The sequence below is a fragment of the Eriocheir sinensis genome, chromosome 66, assembly GCF_024679095.1.
Source record: "Eriocheir sinensis breed Jianghai 21 chromosome 66, ASM2467909v1, whole genome shotgun sequence".
Taxonomy (NCBI): domain Eukaryota; kingdom Metazoa; phylum Arthropoda; class Malacostraca; order Decapoda; family Varunidae; genus Eriocheir; species Eriocheir sinensis.
Genome location: NC_066574.1, coordinates 2771819 through 2793899, shown reverse-complemented (window position 1 = coordinate 2793899; position 22081 = coordinate 2771819). Strand labels below are relative to the sequence as shown.

At 38.9% G+C, this 22081-nt stretch overlaps 2 protein-coding genes across 6 annotated transcripts in view; one reads left to right on the top strand and one right to left on the bottom strand.

The window, feature by feature from the left end:
• Nucleotides 1-1717, bottom strand: part of LOC126987723 (28S ribosomal protein S24, mitochondrial-like) — a 4248-nt gene extending 2531 nt beyond the window's left edge. The window contains exons 1-2 of the mRNA XM_050844964.1: nucleotides 1503-1717; nucleotides 68-263 (exon numbers count right to left, since the gene is read on the bottom strand). Of these exons, the coding sequence (XP_050700921.1) occupies nucleotides 68-263; nucleotides 1503-1523 (217 nt within the window). The 5' untranslated portion in view covers nucleotides 1524-1717. The remainder of the gene's footprint in view (nucleotides 1-67; nucleotides 264-1502) is intronic.
• Nucleotides 1718-5618: 3901 nt separating this feature from the next.
• LOC126987722 (exocyst complex component 6B-like) lies at nucleotides 5619-21636 on the top strand. Of its 5 annotated transcripts, none has more exons than XM_050844959.1 (15): nucleotides 5620-5811; nucleotides 10678-10843; nucleotides 11288-11472; nucleotides 11997-12164; nucleotides 12834-12955; nucleotides 13581-13780; nucleotides 14139-14279; nucleotides 15698-15796; nucleotides 16226-16315; nucleotides 16584-16807; nucleotides 16979-17170; nucleotides 17537-17777; nucleotides 17878-18019; nucleotides 18143-18329; nucleotides 18537-21636. In XM_050844959.1, exons 1-15 carry the CDS (start codon nucleotides 5669-5671, stop codon nucleotides 18655-18657), a joined length of 2421 nt encoding a protein of 806 aa, XP_050700916.1. In that variant the 5' UTR covers nucleotides 5620-5668; the 3' UTR covers nucleotides 18658-21636. The 5 variants fall into 5 exon arrangements, with proteins under 5 accessions (XP_050700920.1, XP_050700916.1, XP_050700917.1 ...); XM_050844960.1 differs by lacking the exon at nucleotides 5620-5811 and adding an exon at nucleotides 7814-8370; XM_050844961.1 differs by lacking the exon at nucleotides 5620-5811 and adding an exon at nucleotides 8428-8724.
• The last annotated feature ends 445 nt before the right edge of the window (nucleotides 21637-22081 follow it).

Sequence of the window (22081 nt, the reverse complement as noted above, 5' to 3'; positions counted from 1 at the left end):
GACATAACAAGACAGAATAAGAAAAGGATCCTTGTCAGATTTTAAAAAATTGTATGTGAAAACTTACTTGTATTCCAACTATTCCATGACTTCCGATGTGCAATCATAAAGGGCTGATTTGCCATTTCATAGGTCAGAGGCCTCGACCTATCTCTTGTAACCCTGTACCGGCCTGCTTGTGCCTTCCTTGCTGTGGGTGTTGTATGGAGACTCCTGGAGGCTGCTCCAAGTGTTCTGCATTTTGCTGTACTCAAATGGGAGTTCTGAAAGAGAAAAAAAATCATTACTATTGCACCTCTGACTTGTTGAACATACCTAATAAGTTTTGAGTTGTATTCATACTCAGCAGATTATAAAAAGTGGAGAGTGTGAATTTCACCTCTCAAACGGCAGATCAGACCGCCACTGAACCTATGCTCTACCATGCAGCAGTCTCTTAACTATCAGATATCCATGTGAGGTAACCTGACCTTACAGATAATAATTTAGACAGCTAAATAATAACCTACTGTTACTTCAGATATTAGCTTACTGCTATTAAAATTTAAACATTGCCACAAGATAGTAAACATTTTCGCTATAATATTTTCACATTATAATAGTGCCTTATCGTCATTTAATCAACTGTTCAGATTTTAGAAACGTCATTTGTGATGAACATGGATATCAGAGCAATGAATGGTATGTTCTATGTACACACACACACAAAAAAAAACACTATAAGAGTGAGTTGGGTATAATTCTGGAGTAATATTTTACCATACCCAGTTACCCATCTATCTTTGATCTGGATCTGGATTATAATGCGCAGGGCACCTGAATAGGTGCATAACACGCCTATTTGTGTTGGCTGCCTGGGGGACGGGGTAGCCGAGTGTGCAGGGGAGGGAAGTGAATCAAGTGTAATTGTTAGTGTTGTGGTGACAAGTGAGTATGTATTTGTTTTCTGAATGAGTCTATTGTACCACAGTCTAAAATCTGTTGAGGGAGGCTGCTCCAGTCACGTATGGTGCGTGGAAAGTATGAGTGCTTGTATGCATCAGTGTTAGTGTGATATGTTTGGTATTTATGGATGTGTGCGTCACGAGTACGTTGACTGTTTGCGTTGTGTAGGTATGTTTGTGGGTCAATGTCAATGTGAGTGTTTGTGATCTTGTACATAAGTGTAAGTCTGTGTGCTTGTCTGTGTATGTGAAGAGGTTCCATGCTTATCTGTTGTTTGATAAGTGTTGTGATGCCAGGCATTCGAGTGTAATTGTAATGAACCTATAGCCGCCTTGGTGTTGATTTGTTCTAACCTATCAATGTTTCTGTGTGTGTAAGGATCCCACACCGTGGAGCAGTATTCCAGTGTTGGTCTCACAAGTGTGTCATAAGCTATGTGTTTAATGTCAGGTGTGCAGTTATGTAAATTCCTCCTCAGGAATATAATTTATTTGAAGCCCCTAATGGCCCCAAAGGGCGTGGTATTAGGGGGCATTTTAGAAAATTTCCAGTCTTACCGACAGAAAGGTACGAATCATTGCTGCCTCCTCCTTCTTTTGACCTGTTCGCTTTGTATCGCTTCTTTGTGGCCCTCCTTGCTTGTTCACACTTCTTTTCAGTGCTTTTTGGTGCTGGTTAGGCCATGGAACCGAGGCCTTTAGGGTGCGTGCAAACGGCCGGTGTTTACTTCTGTGTTGGGTACGTCTTGAAGAGAGCAGAGCCTACAATGGATGCAAGGTATGAATAGTTCTGGGTCTGGGTTCGGGTGTATGTGTATGGGTATCATTTTTAATCAGCCTACTCACATTTGGGCCATGCAGTAAATTCTCCTGTCAGCTGTGATTTATAATTTATTTTCAGCCTCAGCACGCCGCGATTCTATAGATAGCTACCCTTAGCCTAGCAGTGGGATTTGAGCGCTAATCCACTAAACCACTGACCACAGAGTTATATAACTCTGTGCCACTGGCAAAATGGTCCCTATATATATACCCATCCCGTATCTGAACATCTTTTCCCTATTATGGGATCGATGTTTCTGACAGCTCTCCTTCACCTTCCTTATGAAATCCTTCCCCCTTCGCTTTGGTTTTCCTCTCCTTCTTCTGCCTAATTCCATCGCCATTACACGTTTCCCCACATGTGTCTCCTCTTCTCATTATGCTCAGCTATAATATAGCGTGTACCTATACCCCCGGCTTCATCATTACCTTAATCATCATTACCATGCAGTCTCCTGTGTGTGTGTGTGTGAGTGTGTAATTCACCTCTTGGTCTGCTGCGGGTCTCTCTCGAGACAGCCAGCCATTCCCCTACGGAAGGAGCTCAGAGCTCTGAGACCGATCTTTGGGGAGGACAGAGACCACTCACACAACACACCGCGACAACGAGGTCACAACTCCTCGCCTTACGTCGCGTACCTACTCACTGCTAGGTGAACAGGGGCTACACGTGAAAGAAGAAAAACCCAACTTACTATTTTCACCCGGTCGGGGAATCGAACCCCGGTCCTTCTGAGTTGTGAGGCAGACGCTTTAACCACTGAGCTACCGGGCCGTGGGTATATGTGTGTGTGAAAATAATATTCAATTTATCAACGCAAAGGAAATCATATTGTGTAGGTATGTCAGTCCTCGCTCAGCTGGGAAGGGAATGGCTAACGTAACTCGTTCATGATATCGGTCAGTGCGGGGAGCAGGCAGGAGGCGACGGGCAGGCATGGTCACGGTGGCGATCGATGTTCACGTCGATCCAAGGTCCATATTCGTAACAGTATCTGGTTCCCATTACGACTATTTCCGAAGGCCACAGAGAAGATTATCCGGTTTTTTTTTTGGTGATTTTTCCTTTTAAGATGCTGAAGTCTTGTGTTAATCATCACTATAGGATCACGAAAAAGTTCACGAAAACCACAGCATCTTCTACGGCGAGGTTAGGGAGGCATGGCATTTCCCAAGCCTTTCTGTAGGACGTGTATATAGGAGCTGCCAAGAATGTGAATGCATGACCTCTCTTGAATATTTGTTAAGTAATCCCTCTGAGTAGCTGTGAGACTTGGTGACCGGGACGCATATATAGGCCTATTTGTGCTAGGGGAAGGTCTTGAAATTAATAAACTCGCAAAGAAGAAAGAACCAAATTTTGAAATGAGCTTTATTAGGACCTCTCGATGTTTTTTTTTTGTTATAAACTACTTCAATAAAATAAAATGAATTGTCGATGAATAAAAATATAAATAGAAATGTTCACGGCATCTCATCCTGGACGATGATTGGCTGAGTTTGTCTCAGCTGCTTCATTCTTTTCGCTGTGCCCCAATCACACACTTCACTTTTTTTCCTATGGTTTCTGAGATGCTTCCTTAGCAAACTTTTGCTTAAAGTTTCGCTTTATTCTCTGTGATTGCTTGCTGACACACAGATATGGGGGTGAGTCGAGAGCGGCGAGTCTGACTTGAGTAAACAAATGCCAAAATTGCGTTCGACGTTTCGGCTTATGTGGCGTTTTTTTGACTCGACGTAATTTTACCTTTTACCTTGACACACCAGAACAAATGAAAATTCATCTTATATCTGGTATTACTAAGTGATGCGACGAAAGAAAAATAGTATGTTCTCTATGAAGCTTACAAAAAGTTTGCAAGAACCATCCTTCTCCATCCTTCACTTATATTATGCTTGTTTTTCGTATTTTTACATTTATTGTTACAAATTTATGTTTGTGTGTGTAAGATTTGGTCAGTTAATATTGGTTTTCCTGTGTTTTCGTAAAAATGAAGAGGAAAGTGGGAAAAGGGTGGGTTTGAGAGGGTGAAGTCGAGGGTCTTGGGTGGGTGACGGCCAAGGTGAAGTACAATAGGTGAAGGCTAGTGGAGTTGTCATGATGATAACCTCCCGCCAGAACTTGCCTTGTCTCTATACGCCCTAGAGGAGGTAAAGTCGGCAGCTCATGCAACCGCAGTAACGAGTTTTGTATATTTTGGATTATTTTCATCTCTTCCTCCTCCTCCTCCTTCCCCACAATAGTGTACTTTACCTCAGTCGCTTTGCAAACTCCTGTTCCCTTCCAGTTTTTTGCTTAATTTTCTCTCCTTTTCTTTTTCCTTTCCTCCATACATAGATAAATATATTCTCTCTCTTCCTCTACCTCCCTCTTTTTCTCCGTTTCCTTCACTATCCCCTCCTCGCATTTCCTTACCCTACTCACTTTACGCAATATATTTCACCTCCCCTGCATGAATACCTACCTGTACTATCTTCCGTCCTCCCCCAACACACACACTGCCCTTCCCTCCTTTATTCCTTCTTCCCTTCCTTCTCTTCTCCCCCTTCTTGATTAATCTCTCTGTTCCTCATTTTTGCCTCCACTACAGTTCCTAAAGCTACGTACGGTTACACTAGTCAACGTCGTCCTCTGGTGAGCCGTGCATCAATCAATCTGTTATTTCATGTTTGTGTTCCCTCGTTTGGAAATACCTGCCTCTATACTCACTTATATACACCCTTGTATACGCTACTCATATACACCGTCCTCCTCCTTCATATATGTTACAAGCCTCATACTCTCCCACCAACTTTATCTCCCTCTCCCTCACAATTCCTTGTTATAATCACACAGAAAAATAAGTAATGATACTAATGAATTAGTCATATCCGGAGAGGAAGACTTGCTTGCATTTTCCGTGCTTTCATGTTACGCCCTCTTGGCGCAGCTCAGTAATCTCACTGTTGCCAAGCATACAACATAACGACTCATTAAAAAAAATAGCTTTCACTATATACTTTAAATCTTCAGTGCCTTTTCCTCATACAACACTGATGGGCGTATATGCTGTCCCTGCTCTCTCTCTGTTTGGTAATGGAAGCCTGCCCTCGACATAGGCTAATATTATTTTGTGCGTTGACTGCAGGATATGGGGTGCACCCGTATCTGATATATCTGTGCTGCACAATAACTTCACATGATGGTCCGTTTTCCATACACAATATCCATATTCCAGAACAAGACTCACGTGGAATTTAAAGTGCTACCAAAAAAATCTGGAAGCGTAATTAATTAAGTCTAATCTCTCAGGAGGTAATTAATCCCCTGGTTGCCCTATCAGGAAGTACTTTGTGTGCAACAGGACTCAGGGGTAAGGGCACTGTGGGTTGTGGTAACAGTACTCAGTAGGTTTGGAGATAACAGCTGATATTTTGACACGCGTGTGAAATCTTGAAGTAATTATAATTGACATTCAGGATAAGGTATAGCCTTCTTGTGACGGCCAACAAAATTATTATTAGGACTGTACCAATTAAGTCTCATAAATATGTAGAAAGCCTACTTTTGAAGAGACAAATATTAATGTTTCCCAATGAAGGTGCATTATTTCTTAGCGGGCCAAAAAGATCAGGTAGGCCTATAAGATCAAGAGAGAGAGAGAGAGAGAGAGAGAGAGAGAGAGAGAGAGAGAGAGAGAGAGAGAGAGAGAGAGAGAGAGAGAGATTACACACACGGAAAAATATTAAACTTAGGTGTATTTATTATCAAGTGAAGGGTTTATAGGTACATAAGTAATCATACGAGTGTCTTCACATGATATTTATTGTTTGTTGCAAATATTAAAGGAAAGTATGCTGAACTGGCAACAGTGGGCCCACCTGGAGGCTGTACCTGTAACAAATGAGCATAGGTGTTTGTTATGGAGGTGACAGCGAGGGAGGAGCTCTCGGAATTGTCCTCGAAGGGTCAGGAGGCGACAGAAGAGGACCCTATAACCTTAAGACATGAACTACTTCTTCGTGAGATTGAAGCCATTGACGAGTACTGGGGCCCAACGCTCAGGTAGGTGTCCCGGGGGTGAGTCACCGTCGCTCACCTGTAACTGAGAGCAACAGGTAGGGGGCATCACCGAAATTACTTCACAACACATTACCTCCCTATCGAGGGACTACGATCTGTCCGCAGACCCATGTTTTGTTACAAAAACTGTGCACTTCATCCTCCTAATAACCCTGTATAAATGTGGTGTAGCCTGCATGATTTTGATACATCATAAGGTAGCCCTGTGACTGGTCTCCATTTACTTTTTTTGTTCATAGACTGAACTTGGATTTGTTAATGCGATAATTATTGCCCTTTTCAGGGTGAAGATTAATTAATCTTCAATTTGGTTTGCATATTATTTATGGGTAATCTGGAGAAACAATAAGAAATGCAAATTTTTCTGAGCTATAATAGTTCTATGGACAACTATTTTTCATTGTTGATCAAGTTAAAGTAATTTACTACAAAATGTGTTTGGACCAGCATCACTGCTATCCCGACACATACTATAAGCAGCAAAAGGGGAAATTAAACTAGAAGAAACAAAAGAGCTCTCACTCTAAATATGCATTATAGTGATGTAAAATATATAAAATCTGTTCAAAAAAGCTAAGAAACATCTGCATGATCCAAACTAGATATCAAAATGAACTTCGCTTGATAAATAACAACAGTATGAGCTCATATATACAGGAGGTATCTTCAGTATTATCAGAGTGTTTTGGAGTTAATATTATTGTTTATTGAGACTGGGACTGCAGTGATGCTGGGAATCAAGAGAAATTAAAGAAATCAGGCTGGCGTGCAGAGCCTCGGTCACACGGAAGTTGTCATTTCACTGGCTTGTTTCACAGGTTTAGAAGTTATATTAGCTTGTGTAGAAATGCAGAGTGACAAGGAGTTCCATATTGTTGTTTGTAGCATGTGCTGGGGTAGCAATGCACTTGAAAATTAAAAGGAAAGAGAATTAAATTCACACTTTACAGTTTGCAACAATGTTTATTTCTTAGCAATATTGTAATTATTTTTATCACTGTTGTTCATATCAAGTATGAACTCTTATGGTGCTTGTAGCAGTATATCATTTTGGCCTTTTTGTTGTTTCTAGTATATAATTTTGCCCTTGTTTTTTATAATGTATAAATTGGGATATAGAGATCAACTGAGTTGTTCGCCAGTTATTACTTACGGTTCTCACATTTTTATTAGCTCATCGTAGAGTTCCGTGTCTACTCATATCCCGATGTAAGGCTTGGTTAGATTTCAATAAGAGGGGGGTGAAACCCTCCCATGATAGGGATTGGTTAGGTTTGGTTAGATTGAAATAAGGGGAGGTCAAGGGGGGAACCCCCTCCAATCAGGGCTTATATTAGGCTTGGTTTATTTATTTTTGATAAAAAATAATACTTGTGAATTGTGATCTAACAAAACCTAACATCCGGATATAAGTAGACATGGTAGGTACTATACACTAATCCAATAATTATATGAATGCAAGTAATAACTGTGTGGTGAATAGCTCAGTTAATCAATATAATATGCAAATGATTACTAGTATTCACTCCTTTAGCTATCAGGCACTGGTCAAGGGGAGTTTGGTTCAGGGGGGAGGTGGGGAACCTCACTGATTGGGGTAAAAAGACATTTTGAGTGCACTGGGATATCACTGGGGCAAAAAGCCATGCTTTTGACACTGGTTGTCCTGCCTCCCTCTCCGTGTGGAGGCCTAGGGAGGGCGAGGCGGTCACCCCGGGCAGCCTTCCCCTCGTCCCATCGACCGACTGTCGTGCTAACTTTCCGATCAATTTTCCAAGCCTCTCTGCTCACTGCGCAGGCAACGCACTGGAGAGTACTTTATTTTAACATCACAGATTTACTAGTATCCAAAACACGGTCACCGGTGAATGTGTCACTTTATCAACAGCCTAACACAATTCCCTGACGAGGCCCGCACTTGACACTTCCCGTCCTCGCCGTGGCTCGTGTCGTCTGCTGTTGAGCGCTTCCGCCTCTCACATCGACTAATTCCAAAGGCCAAAAAGGAGATTAATCGGGTTTCCATGAATGTTTTTTAGGTTCATAGTACAGAAGAAGGGTCAAACTACCACCAGGGTCATTAAACTACCACTGGAAATGCTCCAAACACCTACGAAAACCGTCTCAAATATGTGTGCTTGGGCGACGAAATGTTTAAGCATACGACCCCCGGGGGCGGGACCAATCAAAAATTTAACCAAAACAATGTCCTCTTTATTTCCATATCGTGTGGAATGTGGTTATCAAATATAGCATTTAATATGTATCCACTGACGAGAAAACTGTTAAATAAATAAGCAAGTACTCCCTACCTACTGAGGGAGAAGGGGTCACTGTTGAGGAATCAGCTGATAGGCCGTGAGTCACGCCGAGGGGAGAGGCGAGGCCGAGGGGACCACAGCTCCTCGGGGGAACAGCACCCATGGGCTCCCACGCTGGACCCAACACCTCCACGGCCATCGAGGAGGACCCGCACACTGTCACACATCTACTCAATGAATTAGAAGGCCCAGACACAAGTCGCGTAGCTTTAGTAATAAGGTATCGTAACATTCCCTACTGTTACATGTGCTCGATATAGAGTTCACGCATTTTCAGGGCGAGCCAGCATGGGGTTCTTTCGAAGCGTAGTTATGAACTGTTTAACGTTGTCGTGTATAGTGTTGTATAGTAACTGCTGGTCGAGAAAGGAAGGCATTATCAGATCCCCATCCGGAGTAGTGTCCCAGGGCAGGATAAGCACCACCAGTCATTAACGGCCCCCGGGGTGTGGCAGGGCTAGCAAGCTATTTCCAGTACTCTAGATTGTATTGTTGTTATGGTTCTTATTGACTCCTCCTCCCCATGGAAGAAGATGTTGAAGCCACAGATGCCGTGTCATGGTGAGTTAAATAGGTAAAGTGTTGATTTTGACCTCTGTTACATTTTGATGGAAGGTGTGATTTATTCCTTTATAATTACTGGAAGGTGTGATTTATTCCTTTATAATTACTAGTTTAATTGGAAAGCATCACAAAGATTTTCTGTAAGTTAGAATCTCTCTCTCTCTCTCTCTCTCTCTCTCTCTCTAATATATATATATATATATATATATATATATATATATATATATATATATATATATATATATATATATATATATATATAACTATGCCAGTCTATTTTTTGACAAATAATAGATTATGCTTGAAAATGTAAAAGTATATGAGTTACAACATAGCATACGCTTATTTTTTTCCAAATAACTAGTGACATGACATCATAGATACATGAACCAAATCAGAAGGGTCAAATTGCGAACTACGAAGGCACATTCAGTTATGTTAAGGTAGGGAATATTCACATTTAATAGTAGGTAAGTGTTCATGATATAGAATTAGTACAATACACACCATAACCACTTTGTAATCATTTAGGCTGTTTATTTAATGATGTCAGAAAAGATATGAGTATGACTATTCATGAACTTAATGACAAGCCTAGGAAATTATCCTTAGACTTGAATTGGAAGGCTTATCTCTGGAGAGGACACAATCACTGTGCAGCAATGTGTATTGTAATGAATTCCCTTGAAATTTAAGCAATTATAAATATGGGCCTTGTCATATAAAGTTGGAGAATGTATTTGTTTTAATAATGTTAAAGTTTTCAAGATTATAGTGATTAAAATTGTACTTCTAAGTCACTTATTTTTCATCCTTCATCACTTATCAAAATATTTGTTTGCCTAACACACACACACACACACACACACACACACAGTCACACACACACATACATACACACACACCAGCATCACTGCTTTATCATAGTTTGCACTCAGAACCATTTCTGACATGAGGGTTGCCACCTATAAGTTTTGAGTTTGGTCTACTTGCAGTCAGAAATGAATTCCTCTATCATTATTTTTGTTATAAACATATTGTATGTATGTGAGTATAGTAATTACTTGCTCCTCATATAACTTACTGAATCATACTGAGACTGTTACCTGAGTTTGGGCTGTGGCACCCTGACCACCACCACCACCTCCCCCTTGGTGCCGTGTGTCAGGACTGATCACATTACACTGACCAAAGCTCACCAGAGGAGGAAGCTTTGTGCACCAGTGGAAGTGAAAGGACTGTGCTGTCTGTCAAGTTTTTCTTTATTTTCAAGTGTAGTGAAGACAAACACCAGAATTTTGCTGCCAGTGGTGGACATTAATTGTCACAAAATTTGTTAACCGTGGTGCTTATAATTCTTGTTGGCTCTGCAACATTAGCCAGTCTACATTTCTCTTTCAATTGTGGTGCACATAAGATATTTCCATTATTCTAATAGATAATATACCTATTACTAATACTAATAGATAATATAATGGATGGTGCAGAAGAGGAATTCTGTGAATTAGACCACTTTGAAAGGATCTTTACAACATCATCTCTTTACCAAGAAATAATGTATGTATTAAGACTTTATTTTTTTATTTGTTTATTTATCTATTTATTTATTTATTTATTTATTTATTTACATTTTTAGTTTTTTATCTTGAATGTTATGACATATGAGAGACTTTGAGAGAAATCACAATATGTACTTAATTGTTTTTTGGTTAGAAATGGTAGGTACTTATTAATTATTTCTTTGTGATATGATCATCTAATTTCCTAAGGGAATTTAACAGCAAGGCTGTTGCTGGATAGTTAAAAAGAATGCTTATGTCCTTCACTCCACCTGTTCATCCTCCAAACCATCCTTTACTTGTTCTTAAAAATACATCCAATAATGATTAGGTATATTGTTTTAGTCTTATATTGTTTATTAGGGCAGTTGCTGTCACACATTGTTATGAATGGCTTATTACAGGACCATTTATGATGGAGATGAACATGGCAAATTCATGGAAAGACTGGACACCAGGATCCGGAACCATGACAGAGACATTGAACGCATGTGCAACCATCACTACCAAGGCTTCATCGACTCCATCAGGGAGTTGTTACAAGTTCGCTCGCAGGCACACAAGCTCAAGGTAACCCAGGGTCATGCTTGTTTCCTCTGACATGTTTCACTTCTTGTAATTTCTCAAAGACAGGTTTCATGTTTATATAATTAAATGGGTCTGTCTTAACTAATGAACCTCAGATTATTAAGTGATTTGGCTGTAGCAGGTCACTTCATCATCATGCCATTCACCGTTCATATCACCATTACCATCCCCAGTAACCTGGTTCCCCCACTTCCTCAATGTGGATGTTTGGCCATTTTGATGTCAGGGGGAGGTAAAAATCCACTATTTTCCACAGGTCACCAGCAGGGTTAGCAAGGCTGAATAATTACTAGCCCCTCTGTTTGGTTGCCCTTCCATGATTTTACAAAACATGAAACCTTTAAAGTTCTAAAACTGATATATTACTTTAAAGGTCAACAAAGAAAGCTGTGTATCCTAAATATATCTTTATATATTTTCTATTAGACAGAGGTTGTGAGGATAGATGAAGAGGCTCAAGATTCAGCTAAACAGCTTCTTGCCAAAAGTGAGGAGATGATAAAGACAAGAAAAGTGCAATCCAACATCTGTGCAGCAGTGGATGCCCTCACGCTGTGCCTGCCAGTCCTGACCACCTACTCCAAGCTGCAGAGCCAGATGAAAGACAAAAGGTTGGCGACTAATGAAAGTTTTACAGGGTCATGTTATCTGAAGGCATAGAAAACATCATTTAGAAGAATTGTGGACAAGGAATTTAAAAGTCGAAAGTAAGGAAAAGGGAAAATTGCCGAAATTGTCCTGACACTGTTCTTTCAATCTTGAATCATTGTAGTTCTTCCCAGAGGCACCCATCATCACCATTATTCTGTCCATTAAGCCCTCACTAATAAATAGTCATGAATATCCTTATCACATCATTACTTTTTTCTGCTCTGTAGTCGCATGGACTCTTCACTGTTGCATCTCATACATACATGGCATTTAGGAACCTCTTGTTTGTGTTTCATAGATTTATGTTCTAAAATTATGTTCATGGCTTTAAAATCTCGCCTGGAACCTCTAAATTGAAAAGCATTATGATTCTTTCCCTCTAGAGTAATGACGGCACCATGATTTTACAGTACAATCTGGAGTAATGTGATTTTAAACTAATTGAAATTCTCATGAGAAGGTTACATTTTTATATCCTTTTCAGATATTATCCTGCTCTCAAAACCCTGGAGCAGCTGGAACACACTTACCTGCCACGTGTTGCCAGTTACCGCTTTGCTCAACAGATGCGAGACAACATTCCAAGAGTAAGAGAAGACATCAAGCAGGCGTCCATGTCCGACATCAAAGATTTCCTGGAAGCCATTAGACGGTAGGTTTCAATATTGATGAAACATGAGTAATGAATCTTTATGTCTACCCTGGTTCTAGGGGGAGAGATGAAATCAGAACTTTCGTCAGAGCAGGATGGAGTACATTAACCTCTTGACTTCGGGTTTCCTACAAGAAGACATCACCAAGCTACAGGAATGGAACAAAAAGTGGCCGTTACAATTCAGTGAAAAAAAAGTAAAGTCAAGCACCTTGGGAGGGGATATCCAGCATACCAATACCACATGGGAAACACTCCACCATCCACCACAGAGGCAGAGAAAGGCCTGGGAGTATATGTTACCTGGCTACCAGTGAAAGCTAAATCCATGCCATTCGCAGCGGACAGGTTAAGATGAGTGGGACTGCCCTAACATCAGACAAAAAAAAAAGAATGGAAAGGATTGCTTGGAGTGGACTAATAATGGGTTATGATACATGGAGTTTAATAGGGTCACAAAATTCAAGATTAGGAATATGTTAGTCGACTTGTGAGTCTACCATGTTCAGTATTTGAGATTTCACACTGGGCAATTTTTGTGTAACAACTCCTGTATAATGAATGAGACCTTGGCAGATGAAAGAGTGAAGGTGACACAATACATCTCTGCTTATCTCTTACACCAGTTTTATAACTCTTGCTTACTCAGTAATATTATATACTTTGCAGGGTATCAACACGCATTGGGCAGGTGGCCATGAAGCACGCTGCCCTCCAGTACAACATGGACCCCAAGTTGGCTGTGACAAGAAATGAAAGACACGCAGCATTTCCGCCAAACCCTTTCACTGGTTAGTCATCAACTTACATCACTAATAATGGTTATTTTTCCATTTATGTCCACAAATATTCAAATACAATGTAGCATTGTCAACTACAGCATGTATGACAGTGTCACACAACTCTCAGTGATATTCTTTTCCATTTTCATGTTTAATTGTTGTGTAAGGTGGCAATTTTGGTCTTGTGTGTGGCTGGAACTGATTACCCATAAATAAACATATTTCTGTGTATTATAAAACGATCAAATATTATTGTGCATGACATTTTAGAACCATCTAGTATATAATTTTGCCCTTCTGTTTTTTATAATGTATAAATTGGGATATAGAGATCAACTGAGTTCGCCAGTTATTACTTACGGTTCTCACATTTTTATTAGCTCATCGTAGAATTCCGTGTCTACTCATATCCTGATGTAAGGCTTGGTTAGATTTCAATAAGAGGGGGGTGAAACCCTCCCATGATAGGGATTGGTTAGGTTTGGTTAGATTGAAATAAGGGGAGGTCAAGGGGGGAACACCCTCCAATCAGGGCTTATATTAGGCTTGGTTTATTTATTTTTGATGAAAAATAATACTTGTGAATTGTGATCTAACAAAACCTAACATCCGGATATATGCAATTTTTTCTCAGGTGAAACTTATGAGGCTCAGTCTGAAGCCCAGAGTGATGAAGAAGAAGAATTGTGTGCTCAAGATTTGATTAATTTTGCCCCGGTGTATAGATGCCTCCATATCTATACAGTTCTAGGTGCAAGAGAACAGTTTGAGACCTATTACAGACAACAAAGAAGAGAGCAAGCAAGATTAGCTCTTCAACCTCCTACTAATATGGTAGGTTAGCAATATGCTCTTGCTAAGCAAATCTGCTTTGGAAACAATAAGGTGCCGCTAAGAAATACATGCACGAATATAGATAATTTGAAACTCTAAACCACAAAAAGAGAACAATTGGCACCTAGAAATAAATATAAATTCAATATAAATTCATCACATGAGAAAATGGGATTACTTTTCCTCTCCATTCTCCTCAGTCAGATATCAGTAAATTGTTTTCACCTGATTATCAGTTTCATTTGGGAATTGGTACTAATATACTACTACACAATTTTTTTCTTCTGTTTTTAGCTTTCTTAGATGGCTGCATGAGGCAGCATTACATTTTACTCATGTAACTTCTACTCCTCCTCAGCATGAAAATTTGGAAGGCTACCGACAGTACCTGTATGGCGTTGTGGGCTTCTTTGTGATTGAGGATCATGTCCTCAACACTGGTAATGGTCTTGTCACCAGGTCATATCTTGATGAAGTATGGGATATGGCTTCAGGCAAGGTATGTGGCATAGAGAAATATTAATTTTCATCAAGGAAAGACTTAGGGTTGTAAAATTCCCGGGAATTTTGAACTGGGAAACTTTGCATGAGAATTTTCCAGAATTTTCAGGAACTTTGAGAATTGTGAAAGATTTACAAGTTTGCCTATGGTGCCTTTAGTTTTTTTTGTGACTGAGGTTATTGTTGCCTATTTAGACTTCAGTTTTAGAGGGGTGTTAGTGAATGTCCCTGAGCCTGGTGGCGCTGCAGGCAGGATTGTTTAAGTGACGCCTATTAGGCACAAGACGCCCTCCAGTTAACTTAACCTAACCTAACAAAACCCCAAACAGTCACTATAGGTCTTGACTCAGAAATTTCATATATGTTTCCTTACTAATGAGACTTTCCATACAACAGTGTGAGGTCATTCTTTGTTGATTTATACCATAAGGGGTTGGCAATCATGTGTTTGAAGATACCCTAAACTTAATCTAACAAAACCAAAACAAACACCATAGTTTATATTAGGTTAAGTTTAGGGTATCTTCAAACACATGAAAGCCAGCCCCTTATGGTATAAATCAACAAAGAATGATCCCACTTTGTTGTATAGAAAGTTTCATTAGTAAGGAAGCATACATGAATTTTATGAGTCAAGACCAATAGTGTTTGTTTTGGGTTATGTTAGGTTAAGTTTAGAGTATCTTCAAACATTTAATAGCCAGCGCCTTTTGGTATAAATCAACGAAGAATGACCTCACTTTGTTGTATAGAAAGTTTCATTAGAAAGGAAGCATATATGAATTTTCTGAGTCAAGACCAATAGTGTTTGTTTTGGTTTTGTAAGTAGACGTGACCCGTACATGTCAAAGCAGCACAAAAGTCGGGGCGGTAATGTGCGAAAGTCGGGATGGTAAGAATTTAGGGCTGAGCGCGAAACTCAAGGATTGCGAAACAAGGATAGTGCAGAACTTGGGAGGGTACTGTGTACAAAAAAGTGAGGTTCATTTATACCATAATGGGCTGGCTATCATGTGCTTGAAGATACCCTAAACTTAACATAACCTAAATAAATCAAACACTGCAGGTCTTGACTCAAAAAATTCAAATATGCTTCCTTACTAATGAGACTTTCAATACATTAAAGTGAGGTCATTCTTTGTTAATCTGTACCATAAAGGGCTGGCTATCATGTGTTTGAAGCTATCCTAATCTTAACCTAATTTAGCCTCTTCTCTTGCCCAAATATCTTTTTACCCTCCACTAATTTTACTTTCATACTTTTCCCTATTGTCCATCCCCTGAATCCTCCCTACTGACTGGGGTGCACTACACATTTCTACAGAAAATATAATGATGGTAACTAATGAAGATGTTGATGCATAAGAAGCCAAAATATTGTACCATGCCATCATCTTATTTTGTTTTTCTCCCCAGGTCGTCAACAACATACGCAATCATTCCTCCTACTGCACGGACACCTACCTTATGCTGAACATCAAGAACCTCATCATGCTGTTTGCCCACACGCTGCAGGTGACTGGCCCCAACTCAAGCTGATGGGTTGGAAATTCTTAGCCAGTACTTCTTTTGTATTTTAGTTGTGTTGAATCATTTTGACTGTAAGCAAGTATACCTGCCCTCCCCTTATCTCTATTTATTTTTTTATGTAATTTTTCTATATGCCTCGAGTCAAATACAACTGTTAACATTGTTATTATTATTAGTATTAGTAGTAGTAGTAGTAGTAGTATATTTACGTTGGTGAGAATTGCTAATCCATGTAAGGTTATATTATCACATTTTTATTGAAGTAGTGATCAGGTTTTATGATATATGACCATCAGTGGCCATGAATACTCACTGATGATGACTAACTGCCAGTGATGATTTCCATGAGGATACTTAACTCACTATACAGCTAGTCTCAAAACATAACCTCTGTCCATGTCTGTCTGTCTGCAGAACTATGGCTACACGGTCAACCCCTTGCATGAGCTGCTGCTGGAGGTGAAGGACCACTACAACGAGGTGCTGATGCAGAAGTGGGTCCAGGTGAGTGACTTCCCCAAGAGTCATATTAAGGGTGATATTATACATTGATCAACTGTAAAAAGTATATAGGGATCTGGTATAATGGATTCTGTCTTATCTTAGGAGCTACACATTTATTTGAAACTATGGCACAACTTGCAAATGACTTAATATTCTTGTGTGAAATCAAATTGCAAAATACTCCACCATTTATTTCTAAAATAATTTCCGATATGTTTCGCCATGATTCTTTTGACTGTACAGTAACTGGTTCTTATTTTTCTTCCAGGTATTTAGGGATATATTTGAGAAAGACAACTATCATCCTGTTCAAGTTGACACACTTGAAGAATACAACCGAATCACAGAAGTATTTCCTTACCAAGATCCAACTCTTGAGCAAGCCCCATTCCCCAAACGCTTCCCTTTCTCTATGATGGTCCCAAAGGTGTATCGGGAAGTGAAGGTGTACATCTCTGCTTGCCTCGAGTTTTCAGAAGACTTAAATCTAAGGTGAGGAACCATGTTACTTATGTTTCTTTATGTACAGAGTCAAGTATCTAGTCACCAGTAATATCAAGGTACCATGAAGCAGGAACATACTCATTAGGAGAAAGAAAGAAATGTAGAAGTATATTTAGTATTTGACATCTGACTGTTATATTGCAACTTTTTATTTTACAGCCAAACAGAAAAGGAGGACATGGTTCGTAAGTCCACCAACCTGCTGCTGACCCGAACATTGAGTGGGTGTCTCGCAACACTCATCAAGCGGCCCGGCCTGCGCTTGCTGCAGCTTATTCAGATTACCATCAACACCTTGCATTTGGAGCATGCCAACGTCTTGCTGGAACACTACGTTGCCAAACTGACAGGGTAAGGTAAACCAAGGGAGTGGCCTTACACACAACATACTACACACATTTCATGAGTGGGACCAAGAGTAGTCATGATGTGTAGATATGTGTACAAGTGTTGCTTATTAGAGTATAGTTTATCACTCAGTTTTTATTTAAATGAAATTGATGTTTGAACACACCTATCAATATCAAGGAAGTGTTGAGGGAGGGGAAGAAATGCAGATTGAAAGGCCAGCTCTTAAGGGGGACAATTGAAGATAATTTGTGTCTGAGAAGCTTACTAGTTTTAATAATTTTACTCTGTTTTGGTGAGTAGGCCTCAAATTTTTATGGTATTTCAGTCAATTCCAGTTAAATATTAATGATGAATATATTTTTTTAGGAGCATAGAAGACGCCAGTAAACCCGGCCTTGGAAGACTACAGGGAAAAGCCATGTTCAAAGACATCAGAGGGGAGGCAGAGGAGCAGATCTACATTGCTCTGAGGCTCAAGATTGATGAATTCTTGGACTTGGCAGCATATGACTGGATGCTGGCTGAGCCCCAAGGAACATCCTCCTCCTATGTGACAGATCTCATTGCCTTCCTGAATTCTACCTTTACGGCCTTTACTAACTTGCCTGTAAGTCTAAAAGTGGTTTATTATCATTGTTGTTGTCACTAAAGCTATCATAAATTTTGTACATTTGTTCCTCCTTTTAACATGAATTTCTATGTTTCAGGTTCGAGTGGCCCAAACTGCTTGTATGTCTGCTTGCCAACATGTCGCCAAATCCCTGATGGCAATGTTGCTCAGTGAGGATGTCAAGCAGATGTCACTAGCAGCTCTTGAACAAGTTAACCTTGACGTCATTCAGTGTGAACGTGAGTATTCATTGCTGTTTTTTGGTGATGGGCTGATGTTATCAAGTTTGTACACTTTCTTTCTGTCCCAATTGTGCTGACTTGAGGGGCTTTGCTGTATTGCTTTATTCTTTCCTTTTGCAGAATTTGCAGCCTTTGAGCCAGTTGAAGGGTTTGAAGAGGGTGCCCTGCTTATGTGCTTCTCTGACCTAAGACAACTCTTGGACTTGTTCATGACAGAAGATTGGTCAACATACTTCCATGACTATGGATCTGAGAATTCTAAATACCTCAGAGTTAGTCCTCATAATGCTATAATTGTTGTAGAAAAGTAAGTAACAACTTCAGTCCTACTCCTCAATTTAAATTGTTTTATTATATTTAATACATATGTGAAGAAATATGTTCTTGAATTTTTTTCTCCCTCTCTGTAAAAGGTAGAAAAAAATGGCAAATTGCTATAGTGTGACTGATTATGAAATGAAAAGAAAATTTTGATGCTGAAGATTTTCTTATATAAAATTCCTATCTCTTACAGGCTGAGGGAAGGTGAGAAGCGAGGGATGTTCTCCATCCTCAAGAGAAGTGATAAGAAGAAGCTCCTGGAAACTGTCCTGAAGCAGCTAAGACAGCTGACCCAGCAGCAGCATGCCTCCTGAGCTGGCGTGGGTAGGCAGTGTTACGTTTCTCTGGTTTAATTTGTTTTACTTAATGTTATTGGCTAAACATAACAGTAACCAAAGAAAATAAGGAAGTAACTAGATTATTTAATGAGATTACTTTCAGTATATTAATATTTATTTATTTTTGTGATATGTATGTCAGTTTCTTCTGTGCTAGGTACAAAAATCTGTATATATTCATGAGGTATGAAAAAGAGAATGTATATTATATGAGTTAAGGCAATTTATATAATGCATTTATACTGTTTTCTTTACTTAGTCACAAAATTATACTCTTTTCTTGTTGAATGTTGTCTCAAAAGTTCTTGCAGTGACATAGATATTATACTTCAGCAGTGGTTGCCAACTTGAGTGTAGTAACCCCAAACTGTGCATTGTTATAATGGTGCTCATCTACCATGTATATTTGCATTAAATTTCAATTTTTTTAAACTAATTTTTAGGGTTCAGTATATGTGGTTGGCTATTTAATAGATACCATTTTTGAGGGGCTGAAGTTTATGACACTAGTTGAAAATATAGCATTGACCATTTGATAAAGAGCAAAAGTTGAGAAATTACTGTACTATGATTTTTAGCATCAAAATGTTTGAAGCCATATCACAGACCTGGAAACATGAGTGCATAAAATGTGGCAGCTGAAACACTAAGAATCAATAACAAGCTCATAAATTTCAATGAGAAGAAGAAGAGGCTTTAGGGATTTGCAGCTGTATTTGACTGGTATTTAGGAGTGGGATCTAACAAAATTAGTTTGGAGTCACTCAGGCAAAAGGAGCATGTGGCTGTATGAGTAGGGAAAAAAGGCCCAATTAAAATATCATCTAGTGTCAAAAGATGGTGTGCTTCCCTGCCTTTGTGCAGGTGTGTTAGTAGAGGCCAGGTATATTTTTTTACCAAGGCTCTGGACAAATGTTAGATGATGATTATATGGTGAATAAAGACATGGAGAGCTACATATTTGTTCACTGATTAGAAAACTTTGAGACAAATGGAAGGAATATCTACTTTTGTTTATTAAAATAATATAATAAATCATGGGTCAAAACATTAAATATATAGTTGCAGTTTTATTTCTCACAAGTTTCAGCTTTTTTATCATTCAGAATTTGCTTAGATGTTTCAGCTGCACAGATTGTTCTGCATAAGTGAATTGAGGCATACTCTCTTAGCATTTCAACTGTGGCATTTTAGCATTTGTGTTTCTGGGTCACAATTATGTAAATGATTTCATCCTGACCTTAAACACAGATGTTGACCTATTTTTTCTTGAAAGTTATGGTTCATGACCATGATGTTAATATATGACTATGTTATATTGGTCTTCGTTAAATCTTAAAATATTGATATTCTGTTACATAAAACTATCCTCTGATCTTGAACTTTCAATGCATTTCTATGAGAACTTACTCTAAAGGGGTGGTCACAAGAAATAATTCTCATTGATCTGTTTCCAATAATCCTTCCTTGTTTCTGAGGACCTCTCATGGTAACTGAGGTAACGAGTAAGTGCAGTGGAGGACACCAAGTCCAGCCATAGCCATCACCAAGGAATGTATGTCACTTTCCTCCTCTAAGCTCCAGGAATTCTGTGAAGTGACAATAGGGATAAAATTTGTACTCATTCAACACCTGAAATCCACACAAAACTGGAGGTGTTGACACAACCAACCCATCACAGCATGCGGGACACCTTTTTCACCTAATCAGAGTCCTTGCTAACACTGCAGCTTTAATTTGTCTCTCTTGTCCTGTGCTGTGCTGCTTGGGATAACTTGCTGCTCCTAGCTTATGTTTTATTGCAGTCTTTCATGGCGTTTAGTAAAGATGAGTTAGACATGTTAACAGTGAAGCTGTCAACATTTTTTTTTTTTTCAAGATTCCAATTAAACAGATGCTTTGAGACTAAGAAGCTCTAGCAGTGATAATAGTTGCAAATATCTGTCTCTGTCTCCTTTTGTATGTGACAAACTTGGTCTCCTCCTTTGTGCATAGCTGCAAATAATGTTAATTTAGATTTTTAAATGCATTACTGTAAACTTGCATTTGTGTTAAAGGTTTAATTTTCAACATTTTTGGTAACATTGCCAGCTACTTCATGGATTGTTACTCTGAGTGGCTACACTTTAGGCCCAAATCTAAAGCATCAGCATTAATAGAAACCATTATCATTTAAGTGGAGAGAAAAGAAAAACTAATTCTGTAAATCAAAAGGCTTGGAACCATACTAAGCATCCAAGTCTTTGGGGGTCCAGATACATGAACCAAAAAGTCATATTTCATATTTGTGATGTATAAAGGAAATTCCTAATACTCTGGACAACAACAGATTTGAATTTTACATACAATTCATTTAACACAAGAATATATGGTTTACTATCTTTAATTGCATCTCAAGATCAAATACTGTGTTTAATTTGGGCAACAATACCAAGTCACACTTAAATGCTCTCTATATAGTAGCTTCTGTACCCTAATTTTGTATACTTTCTTTTGCCTATTTATTTTATCCACCTATGCTTGTTTATTGCTAGAGAGCTTTACTGGAACAGCCTTAGTTGAATGATATATGTTCAATAATTTTGTAGAGATTATCATAATGAAAATTGGATAGTCAATAACATTTTCCATGTATTTCACTTTACTAAGTCTCACCCTACTGAATGGCTCTTAACCTTAATGAATTTCTTTATTTTCATCCACACCCAGACCTCTTTTGCATTAACTGACGGGTTGTGTGATTGCTGTGCCATTTTCTTTTTTCCCCAAACTTTCCATTGCATCATTTTCATCTTTACATCCTTCTGCCACCTGTTGATTACTGCCATACCTGTGCCACCCATCAGTATCTTGCAGCCCTGATATTGACTGGTTGATTGATCTTTTATATGGTAAAATACAGATTGTACAATCATCAAGAATAACATGAAAATATATGCAAATACCTATTTCTAATGTAGTCCTCTTCTATCCTCCCAACCCCGATTATGCATGCAAGTTTTGATATCTGAACCGAGCTGTGTGCGTGTGTGTGTTAGATTTTCTACTTGATGTATATATAAATGAAAAGATAGTAATAGTGAATAATATGAAGCCTATAATTAGAAATGCATACACAGAGGAGGGTCAGTTCCATGTATGGCTTTCTCACAGTAAACATGGTATTTGTTACGTGACCCAAGATGAAGTTTGTTTACCTCCATGATTTCAAATTGTGAGAAAGTATTATGTAATTCTCCCAGGCCTATTCCATTTCCTCTTAGCTACTTTAGAATAACAAGAAAATATAGCATAATTTGTCTTATTTTTCTGTTTCTTTATTCTTTTGCTATTATATATTTGGAAGCATATGAAAGGTGTTGCTCTCGGCTATCACTAATTTGATACCAAGTGCCTAGGT